We start from the raw sequence: 11,956 nt of genomic DNA on the forward strand, positions 1-11,956 counted from the left end.
AAAAAGTGGGTGGGACTCATTTTTTTATTTTCTCTCTCTTCTTTTTTAGTGGGTCCCATTCACTTTTTGTGTGTTGCATGAAGCAACTTGTCTCATGCAACATAAGAAAAATAAAACCCATTGTAAATTGTAGAATATTGCTTTTCCCTTCTATCGTAATGTAAAAGCAAAAGCATACTGAAACCGACATTGGCTCTAGTGGTTCTTAAACATGCCACATTGCTCCAGAACATTCGTTTAATTTTTTTTATTATTTATTTAAATTATACAACCGCGTTAATTAACTCCTCTAGCCCTCTTTAAAGTACATACATGTAACCTTCTGTGCCATATAATAAATCTTGTGGTCTCTTGTCTGCCATCGAGTAACATTCTCAACTTCGCTAGTTTCAAATGGCAGTTCCACCAGAGATGGAGCATCCCAGAAAGGCTTTTGGATGGGCAGCCAAAGACACATCTGGGGTTCTGTTCCCTTTCAAGTTCTCAAGAAGGTACTCTTACTCTCGTATGTGATCTCATGTTTCATTTTTCTGTTCCCTACCTGTAATTTAGGAATATTTGATTGTTGGATCACTTGGGTTACAAAACAAAATATAATAATGCTGTTTATGATAACATGTTAGAAGTGATGTCTCTACACTGATATAATAATTACTTTAACTGTGGTTTCTTAAAACGAACCATCTTTGCAGGGAAACAGGAGAGAAAGATGTAACGTTCAAAGTGTTATACTGTGGCATATGCCACTCAGACCTCCACATGGTGAAGAACGAATGGGGCAATTCCACTTACCCCCTTGTGCCAGGGTATGCTTAATTCTATATTAACATTTTCCTTTTTTTCTTGTTTTTAACCTGTTGTCACAGGTTACTTATTTTTTAAAGGATTAAATGTTCAAATAGATAATATTTTCTTTGATCTTGATTGTTTTAAAAGAGAAGTTACCGTTAACTTATTAATTGTTTTAATATGTACTAAATGATCTCCCGTAATTTTAATTATAATAATTAATTCAATTTAACTTTTAATATATAACCAATAATCTCGGGTGATTTCAAAACAGTACACGTGGTTAACTACTAAAGCTGAAATTACATGTTATTTATTATATATTGAAAATATAAGTGAGATAATTGTCAAAATTAGAATAAATTTTACTTGTCACATATTAAAAATTTAAGTACTAACTGAAATTAAAACTACATAAAGTACTTTTAGAATGACAAAATTAAATGAACAATATGTATAATCATGATAATATCCTGTTCTACTTCTTGATGTTACTCTTGTTATTATTCTATCTAGGATTGATTGGTGATTATGATGTTGGACATTATAAACTAGATACGCTGTGTCAATTCGGAAAGCAGTCTAATAGGATAATATGTTTTCATTTATTAAAGACCTTAGTTTTATTCCGAATTCACTGCCCTGTTTTCAGGGCTAGTCGAATCAAAATTATGCTTTTGTTTATCAATAAAAAATCTCTAAGTGTCTAAGCAATATGGCATAAATATATTGGATTCTAATTTGAGTACCAAAATATAGGCATGAGATTGTAGGTGAAGTAACAGAAGTGGGAAGCAAGGTACAAAAATTCAAAGTTGGAGACAAGGTGGGTGTGGGGTGCATGGTTCAATCATGCCGCTCATGCCAAAGCTGTGATGAAAGTCTTGAGAATTACTGTCCAAAAATGATTCTAACCTATGGTGCAAAGGATGTTGATGGCACGACCACATATGGAGGCTACTCTGACCATATGGTTGCAGATGAACACTTTGTGATCCATATTCCAGATGGTTTACCTCTTGATGCTGCTGCTCCTCTCCTTTGTGCTGGGATCACAGTGTATAGCCCTTTAAGATATTTTGGACTTGACAAGCCTGGCTTACAATTGGGTGTGGTTGGTCTTGGTGGGCTTGGCCATGTAGCTGTTAAGTTTGCTAAAGCTTTTGGGGCTAAGGTGACAGTAATTAGCACATCTAGTAACAAAAAGAAGGAAGCCATTGAACACCTTGGAGCTGACTCATTTGTTGTCAGCAGTGACCAAAATCAGATGCGGGTAACTTTCAGAAACACATTTCTTTTGTTGTGAATATGTACATGTGAGAAATAGTTTATTGATCAACTTTTAATGTGTATTTTAGGCTGTAATGGGCACCTTGGATGGTATCATTGACACAGTTTCTGCTGTCCATCCTCTATTTCCTTTGATTGGTCTGTTGAAGACTCATGGGAAACTTGTCATGGTTGGTGCACCTGAGAAGCCTCTGGAGCTACCAGTCTTTCCTTTACTTTTGGGTAAGCATATGGAAAATAATACTATATGTTATGTTTTAGTAAAGAGTCCTTATGCAACGCAGAAATGAAAGAACTCGGTTTTGATAGAGATTTTACATCAATTTTTGGTATATTAATTTGTATGTAACAAGCAAAAGGATGCTTTAGTGGAAAATGCACTGCTGAATGATTTGAAAGATTGTTGGAATTGAAATGTGAATTGCAAATATTGTAATTTGTTTGCAGGGAGAAAGATGGTAGCTGGCAGTTGCATTGGAGGAATGAATGAGACACAAGAAATGATTGACTTTGCTGCTAAACACGATGTAAAACCTGACATTGAGGTTATTCCTATAGATTATGTGAACACTGCAATGGAGCGCCTCCTCAAAGCAGATGTGAAATATCGATTTGTGATTGACATTGGGAATACACTGAAGCCAAGCTCTTAAATTTTCATGATTCATGTTTCAGATAATGAATGCAGGGCAAGAGGATAAGGCTTAGAGTTTATTGTTTTAATTAACCATCGTGTCTGTCTTGTGTAGTGAGTATTTGATTTGATGTGCCTTTCTTGACATAGGAGGGGCAATATCTTTGTGGTCAGGGCTTTAATCGAATAAATAGCTGCATGTAGGGCATGTAAGCTTGGGTTAAAATCTTGTTTGGGAGAAAAACATTTTATATAACATATGGGAAAATTTCTTTTTTTTTTGCAGAAAAAAATTTCTTTACTACATTCATATTAAAGTGAGTGAGTGTTATTATGAAAAGAAGAAAGAAAAAATTTGTGAGATTTATTCAGTTTTTATACGAGTGTGATATATAAATATTTTTTGCAACAAAAATAGGAATGTTAAACTCATTATATATAAGAAAATAAATTGTATGTGAATTTGGAGATTTGGAATCGAAGTTGCGGTCATTTGTTTAATGGAGTGTTTTAAAATTTCTTTCCACCTCGTGGGTTGACTTGGGTCAACCCTAATCTCTTTCTTCTAAGGGTTGGGGTTACAAGTTAGATTTTATATGCATATCGACTCCTTCGATCCCCAAAATCTGGTAGGGTTTCAGTGATTCCTGAGTCATAGGGGTCAAAGAGGATCATTGCATGTTTTTTTCAAAAAAAAAAAAAAAAATTCATAAAACAACATTGTTTTATTAATAAAAATGCTTACAAACTTAAATCTAATTGTTCTCTTCTCTCCTAGCGACCTAGACGTTTTCAATTTTCACCTCGATGCTGTGAATCTTTTAGAAAATGTAAGAATTTAACTTATTCAAATGAAATCCTTACGGTCGTCGATGGAAAATAAAAACTTATTCTTACTTCCTTTAAATTTTCCTTTGTCAAAGACATTCTCAAAAGAGGCAGAACCGGGTCAGCGTAGTGATCCCATTAGAATATGATTTTTGTACTTTGGTATCTTGATACTTTAATTAGGTTGCATGTATAATATTGACTTGTGGTTGTAAGTGGTGAATTATATTAAGTATATTTTGAGTCTTTGATGATTAGTGATTTGTTTTATAATATTTTTACGAGGGAGGTTATACTTATTATTATTTTTTCTTACTATCTCTTATTGCCAAATATTAACCGTTGATTTTCGTCAATCTAACGATTATAATTCATTGGGTCATATTTATTAATTAATTATTAATTTCTAATAAATTATAACAGTTAGATTAGCAGAAATCAATGATTAACATTTGGTAGTAAGAGATAGTAAGAAAAGAGGTAGTAAGTATAACATCTCCCTATTTTCATATAGGATATATATATTTTTTAGTATATAAAAATCGGGTCAGCGTAGTGACTCCGTTTCCCCACGATTGAACTCGTGACCCCTGACCTCGGCCGAGTTGGATTTTTAAACTTAATGTGTAGAAACAACCTTTTCCAATATATACATATTAATTGGAGAAGTATTATTTTTAATTAAAATGCAAGTTTTTGAAGAAAAAAAAAAGTCAATTTAACCTGACGGTTGAAAAATTCTAAAAAAATTATCTTTTGACACATATAATTGTGTACATTAAATTAAAAATGTCATTAGAAGAAAATTGCATTTTTTTTTATAAAGCCACTGCAATATCATAAAAATCTACTAGAAAATGTACTTTCCAATAACCTATCGGAATGAATATGCCAGAAAATGCAATTCTATGGATGCCTCAAGAAATTTCTGATAGAGACATTTACTAGAATTTTTTATTGATAAATGGGAAATTTTTCAAATGGAATTTTCTAGCGTATCGTGTTCATCGGAGACTTCTGTTTGGAAAATTTATTGGAAAATACATTATCGAGTACCAAAAAGCAAATTTAGATTTGATAGGTAAGATTCTTTTGACTTTTAATAATTGTGATATTCTAATCACAAAATTTCTAATCAGTCGATTAATCACCGTAGATTAAGATTTGACAGGTATTTTTTTTTTTTCGTTAATTGATTTAAGTGGATAGCTGTTTGTTTTTCGTATATTTATTTTAGGAGATTATCGAAGACTTGGTCTTTTCTCTTTATTTTCACTTGGTTATAAAAGAAGAATGGTAAATTAGTGCTCGATATCTCATTACTTCATCGATTCTTCAAAAGCATTCAAAAGACTTCCCGTTAATTTGCTCGAGTTCATAACCACCTCTGTGATTGGGAAATTTTTTTAGTGTTATGGATGCACTGAATTTTTGGTATCTTACACTCACAATGTGACACGTATCTTAATTTTTTTTTTTTTTTATCAAATTACTCTTTCACCTGATTTTGAAATAAATTATTTAATAATGATTTGACAAAAGTATAACACGTATCACATTATGAGTAGAAGATGCATTGAAAATTCGATGTATTGGTAACACCAAAGATGTTCTTGATTGATTGATATTATTTAAGGGAATGTGAATGTGTGTTTCTCGTTATGGTTATGGTTATAGTTGAAAGTTTGTTTCATTTTTAATTTCATTACACATCATTTAAATGATAATAGTATAATAGTGCGAACTTATTTACATATTCAATCTCATTATCTACTTTCGCAAAATTCTATTTGCTTCTTGTTTGTTTAAGCAAAATTAGATCATGAAATATTTACTTTTTATTGGATATCAGAGTCAATGGTTTGCGTTAGGCTAGATGAGGTTTCTCTTGAACTATTCAAAGAGATTGTGTTGGGAGGAAGCATACTAAAATGGTGTTTCATCATTGAGAGGGAGATTATTGGAAATTCAATGATAGAGTCCCACATTTGTTGACAATGGATTAAGTGTGGAGTATATAAGTATGATGACCCATATATTTAATACTTAATAGTTATGAGTTGAGATGTGGTGTCAAACTCACTTATTATAGTGTATTGTAGCTTAGTCTATGAATGATGGTCTATCTGCCATAGGCGCACTCTGGTCATGTAACAGTGGTATCCCCTATCAGGGTTGATGGTTCGAGTTGGGCTAGCTATGTGTTTGACTTGAGACAACTAGAAATGTGGCTTCTATAATCAAGAATGGGATAAATTGAGTATGGTAATTTTTTTGCAAATGCCCATTTCTTGTTTCTAAATTACCTTATCGTGCAAACTTTTATGTATGAAAGACTTATCAATATATTCAAACAACTCATAATACATAATCTATTAGAATGATACAATATGTACTAGTATATATTAGATATCAAAGAAATAATTAAAGTGTTAGAAATAAAAAGTAATGAACAAGGAGATTGCAAACTCTATTTATCCTTGTTTGGTCACCACTACTGTTACTAGGGTTGGCAAAATGGGCCAACCCGACTAGACCTGGCCCAACCCGCATGCAACCCGAAAAAAAACGAGTCGGGTTAGGGTTGGCTCGAAAAAAAATGAGCCAGAAAATCCAACCCAATCCGACCCGAGTCGGGTTAGGGTTGGCTCGCGGGTTAGCTAAAAAATATGGCTCGTGGGTTGACTTGAAAAAATAGCTCGCGAGATGACTCTTTTTCAGCCTATTTAAATGAACATGTAGTATTAATGTCCCAGCTATTTGGCTTCCATCAGCTTAAACAAAGGGTAACAAAATGAGAAATAAAAACAAAATATTCTAGATTCGAATTTTTTTCACAACAAATTTGCACCAACATGAAGAAACAATCAGAACCACTTGTTACCAAGTGGGTAAGATATTTGAACCAAACAGAGTCAGCACAGCCTAATGTAACACCCCGTATATATCCGGTTTGTTAACATGTCATCGTATTAAGCCACGCTTAATTTAAAAAAAGAGGAATAACTTTTTACTTTCAATTATGACGTCATTATACATAGCCAAGTTGATTACTTAGTCATTTTCATAAAAACATCACCTGTATGTAATTGCAATTCAACATTAACTGGAATAACTCATATATAAATAACTACGAGTATTTAAAATCACGGAACTACAACACGTAGTCCGGACATAATCCCAATACATTATTACAGCTCAAATCTAAATTTAGACATCGTCAATCAATGTGGCATGGACAATCCTCATGCTCACCAAATAGGGCAACATAGTCAAACATAGTCTCAACAACAGCAACATAATGATAACAAGCTAAAAGCATATCATCAGCAGATATAATCCAGCATCCAAACATGTCAGCATATAAACAACAATATCAGCTAAGCTTCGGCCTCCTGCCGCTAGAGAACTCAACCCCCGCATTACCTGAACCTGAAATGGTGCCCCAAACGTGGGGTGAGATCTCTAAACAGAAATCCCAGTAAGACAAGGGGTCCTCAAGGATCTTCCACCCCAAGCTCACTTACATGTGCAATATAAGTTCAAAAGGCAATATAATAGTATAAGTTCCAAAACAGTGCAATGCAGCAAATAATCATGTCATATGTGTTATAACAATTCTACTGATCAGAGAAGTGCAGGAATCCGTCTATTCCGACACAGTACACGCCCTTGCTGTACCCGCCTACAGGACCACCCCTTGGCCTCCTGTAGGCGTAACACCACATATATATCATAAGCAATTGCGCTTAACAGCTCATTAGCATTTCAATAAAACAGTACATGAAAACACATCATGCATACAACCATCCCTCCATGGGACATGGTGGAACCAACAATGGCTAAACCGAGGACACGAAAGCTTACCTTGTAAGCTAGTTATCCAAACCAAGAGTCCACACAAGCTCAATGCCCACAAACAGTACAATCACAATCTATTTATTGTAACATCCAACGTAATTAGGGAAAATACAAAAAATATTATAAGGCATAATAATGCATGTGTGAAAAGTCGAACTACATGTAACGGTTGTTTGGTCTTCGAATTATCCGGTTACTAGTATGGAATTAATATTGAGTTAGGGAATTTACTTGAATTATAATAGGTGAGAAATTATTTTAGGCATGTGAAACCTTAGTTGAAAGAAGTAAAAATAAATTAATAGTAACTTATATAAGGATTAAAAATATTTAAAAGACATGGAAACTTATAGACTAATGGGCTAGTCATAAGACAACAAAAGTATTGGACTTAAATATTTTGGACTCACACCTCATGTATAGGTCGACGGCCCATGTGGCTTGGGGAGGGTTTTGATTCAGCCCTAAACCTTATTTATCTTAATCTCACCCTAAGAATCCTTCTATGGCAGCCCTTGATTGGGTAGTAACCACCACATGGCAAACAAATCAGCCAACCTTACCCCCTTGTATCTAGCGCCACCTTGGGCAGCAAAATCTGATGACTTGTTGTTTTAAGTTAAGTTCATTCAACCTTAGCTACACGTAGCAAATAAGGAGGTTGGACTCAGTTTGCATGCAACTCCATTGGACAAAAACCTCTCACTCTTTCCCTTTCACATGCGTACATAGGTAGGAAGAATAAAATTCTGATCTTCCACTTTAAGTACTATAACCCAATCAGTTCTAGAACCATCCCCTTGTGCCTCTTTCATGCGCTAGAATAGGAGAAAAAAATAAAATTCTGGTCACATGTCCTAGCAGCCACTTTCCACCTTAGCTTTGCATGTTCACCAGGTGGCAAACACAATCTTCCATCACCCTTGCATGTTCCTAGAGTGTGTAGAAAGCAAACTAATTTCTTGTCCAAACACTTAAATCCTTCAGCTTTTAACCAACCATGCAGCCTATACAAACAAAAGGAAATCTGAATGGTATTATAGTGGTACAGCACCCCAACTCCTTTCTACCCATCTCTTGTGCGCACCTTAGGATAAAAAGAGCTGACCTCTCCATTCAAAGTAAAACCCAAACACCATCCTTACTCTCTTTAGGCCGTAGGTATTTAGCAGAGAGAACAAACCATAAATTGTATTCCCTTTTCTTCTCCTCCACTAAATCGTGAACCCCATTGAGAGAAAACGAAAATCCTAAACACCTCCTCATTCCTCCTTGACCGTGAACGTTCTTAAGAGAGAACACAAGAACAAATTTGTTTCATCTTCCATTGTTGCAGCCGCGAGCTCCATGAGCAAAACACTAGACATTTAGCATTCTTCTTCTCTTCCTTGTGACCGAACCTCAACTTTCAACAAGGTAAGGTATCCATCTTTTCTACGTTCGTATGCATTTCGTCCAGCTTTGATGGGAACGTTTCTCTGGCTACATGTAGCTAAAATCTGAAACCTTGGAGCTTAAGAGGAATCCTCATTGCGTGCACGAATAAATTTAAACTCTCATTTCCCTCTCCATCCCCTTGTGCACACAACCACTGTAGGAGGGCTGAACTTGCTGTTTTTTGTGGGGCTTAGGAGGCTAAAGTGCTACTCATTGTTCAACTCGTAGTTCCTTGTGTGCTTGCAAGAGGTAAGCACGAAACCCTTTTTCCCTCCTCTGTTTTAGACGTCAAGCATGTTTAGGAAGTAGTTTTAATATTCATTTTATCCCTTTTGATTCGGCCATTTTAAACCCTTGGATCTTAACTTGAAAACGTGAAAACAAATTAGGAGATGGTCTCTATTAAATCATGGGACTGCTTGGTTATATTTTAAGTGTATCTTGAATTTTCATGAGTCAAAGTAATAAGGAAGCATGCTTAGGCTCCCCTTGTAGCGCACCATAAAGGAATTAGTTGGGTTTGGAATAAATTATCCTTGATGTTTTGTTTAGATAAAATCAATTCTGTTTTGGTGAGACCTAGTTCCATTTAAACTAAATAGTCAGCATGATATATAGACTCCCCTTTTTCGCACCTTATAAGTAGAGAAGTAGAAATTGTATGATAAAACCTTGAGGACTTCCTCTATGCTAAAACCGATTATGTTTGGGTTTAATTAGTCATTGTTAAACGTTAGAAAATTATTATGAAGTCAGTGTATTATTTGGAAAGGAACAAGGTGAAAACCGATTAGGAATTGGAGGAAATAATGGGCTAAAAACATGTGTTGTATGTAATGTCCCATATCGGTTGGAGAGGGGAGCGAAGCATGCCTTATAAGGGTGTGGATACCTCTTCTAGTGTGAGGCCTTTTGTGGGGTGTCCCAAGAAACGAAACCGTGAGCTCGACGGTGCTTGTGCGCGGGGCAAAGCGGACAATATCATGCTACAGGGTTTGGGGCTGTTACATTTGGTATCAGAGCCTGGTCCTAGACCGGTGTGTACAGCAGGGATGCTGTATTCCCAGTGGGGGAGGATGTAATGTCCCACATCGGATGGAGAGGGGAACGAAGCATGCCTTATAAGGGTGTGGATACCTCTTCTAGTGTGAGGCCTTTTGTGGGGTGTCCCAAGAAACAAAATCGTGAGCTCGACGGTGCTTGTGCGCGGGCAAAGCGGACAATATCATGCTACAGGGTTTGGGGTTGTTACACTGTACGTAGGTAAAATGTGAAGTACAATTATGACATGTAACCTTATGCTTAGGTGCACAACATTCTTAAGACTTTGGGCTGATACGCTGCTGTTTGGTAGCTTACTTTGTGACAAGCGAGGTAAGTGTTTGGTGGTATTACCTAATGTGACTATTCGCTAGTGTATAGAATTGTGAATTGTTGCTCACATGTGCCTTGGATTAATATGCTGTCATATGTTATATGTATGCTGCCTATGAATGTGACAAGATGGAAAATTATGTATGAGAAGTAATTGTTATGTGGCAGCTTGGTACGGAAAGTACATGAAAGATATGTTATTATGATGATGATCTAGTCATGCATATACACCTCATAATTCATTTGTTTCTTGTTTGTGTGTGAAGCATATCATGGCATACATGCACGAATTTCATGTTGTTCATGGATTAGAATATTTATATAAATATGCATACGATTGAGCACGCATTATATAGGCATCCCTTCGGTACCAGGGTATGGGACACTTGGCTTCAGTCCGCATAGGCCACAGTTGGAATTAACCTTTGATGGGAGCCATTATGGAATATCCACTGTGTATGTTAGTACGTGCACGACGGTGCTATGAGCGTAATGATGGCGTTATGTACGCACTATGATATGTTAGTACGCGCACAACGGTGCTATAAGCGTAATGATGGCGTTATGTACGCAGTATGATATGTTAATATTCCTAGGAAAATGAAATGTTGATGTGACTGTTTTATAATTTTGTACCTAGTCTAATATTGTTGCATTATTGGTTTTGCTATCACACTACTGGGATCTTTCTCACCCCTTTGGGGCTGCAATTTTTATAAAAATTGCAGGAGGACAAAAGAGCATATGAGGACGTGGTTATATGGATAATGGCTGTTAATTGCTGCTGTTTGGGTTTTTGCTGTTACTGTTTGCCTGATGGATGACTGTATTATTTTGGAAAATTTGGATCACTGTTGGAACTATGACTTAGCTACTGTTTTAAGACTTTTATGATCAGTTTTTACTTTGAAAAAATTCTGAAAACGTTTTGTGAAAATAATTTCTGAACGCTTTATTAAGTGCTGATTTATGAACAGTTTTGCGAGCACTTTGCGAGTTATGTTACGAGGGGAAAACGACCTCCGATTTACTATTATTTTATATGCACGCGAAGTCCCAGATGTGCTCTTTCTATATAACAAAGAATATTTTTTTGAATCGTTGAACTTGATTTTATACGAATTTTTCAAGACAGAAAGGTATGCCAGGAAATTAAACATTTTCAGCAAGCTAAGTAAATTTTTTAAAGCCACTTTGATTTTTATAAGTAACCTGATTTCAATGATAAGTTTTAATTAGCAACATCAAAATGATTTTTCAGTATTTAAAATATGCCGAAAGAACTCTAATCCCTTAGCAAACAACTCTCTTGGATGCATACAAGGGAGGGTGTTACACTAATTGGTATCAGAGCAGTTTTGATTCAAGGTGTCTGTATTTGATGAAATAATTGCTGGTTGTCCTTGGTTGTTGCGTTGTTGTTGTTCGAAATGATTGGCTGTTTGTATATGTTCGTTGAATGGTTGTTGTTGGAATATGACTGTTGCGTGGGTTGATATCTAAAACTTCTTGTCTTTTAGGTGTGATGGTACTGGTAGTACCCAGTATTAAGCATGGTTGTGCCCACTCCCTTGCTAGGTGGTGAGCCTGATCAACTCGTTGTCGCGCAAGATGTGTGTGCACCATCATGGTTATCACGGGGTACACTTGTGTCTGAGCACTAGGTGTGAAATAGTAAATTGCTACGTGACTTAAAGGTGAATTAATAATTCTGTTTTCTATGGATTACAAACAAGGTTATAT

At 35.6% G+C, this 11,956-nt stretch overlaps 1 protein-coding gene across 2 annotated transcripts; it reads left to right on the plus strand.

Moving 5' to 3' along the window:
* The first annotated feature begins 311 nt into the window (after nt 1-311).
* LOC133296552 (probable mannitol dehydrogenase) lies at nt 312-3,026 on the plus strand. Of its 2 annotated transcripts, none has more exons than XM_061495555.1 (5): nt 312-491; nt 693-806; nt 1,549-2,062; nt 2,148-2,328; nt 2,524-3,026. In XM_061495555.1, the coding sequence occupies exons 1-5, from the start codon at nt 394-396 to the stop codon at nt 2,730-2,732; spliced, it is 1,116 nt and encodes a 371-aa protein (XP_061351539.1). In that variant the 5' UTR covers nt 312-393; the 3' UTR covers nt 2,733-3,026. The 2 variants fall into 2 exon arrangements, with proteins under 2 accessions (XP_061351539.1, XP_061351540.1); XM_061495556.1 differs by having other exon boundaries at nt 317-491; nt 2,148-2,301; nt 2,527-3,017.
* The last annotated feature ends 8,930 nt before the right edge of the window (nt 3,027-11,956 follow it).

The sequence above is a fragment of the Gastrolobium bilobum genome, unplaced genomic scaffold, assembly GCF_033153095.1.
Source record: "Gastrolobium bilobum isolate Gb01-03AN ecotype WA unplaced genomic scaffold, APGP_CSIRO_Gbil_v1 utg7507, whole genome shotgun sequence".
NCBI classification, from domain to species: Eukaryota; Viridiplantae; Streptophyta; class Magnoliopsida; order Fabales; family Fabaceae; genus Gastrolobium; species Gastrolobium bilobum.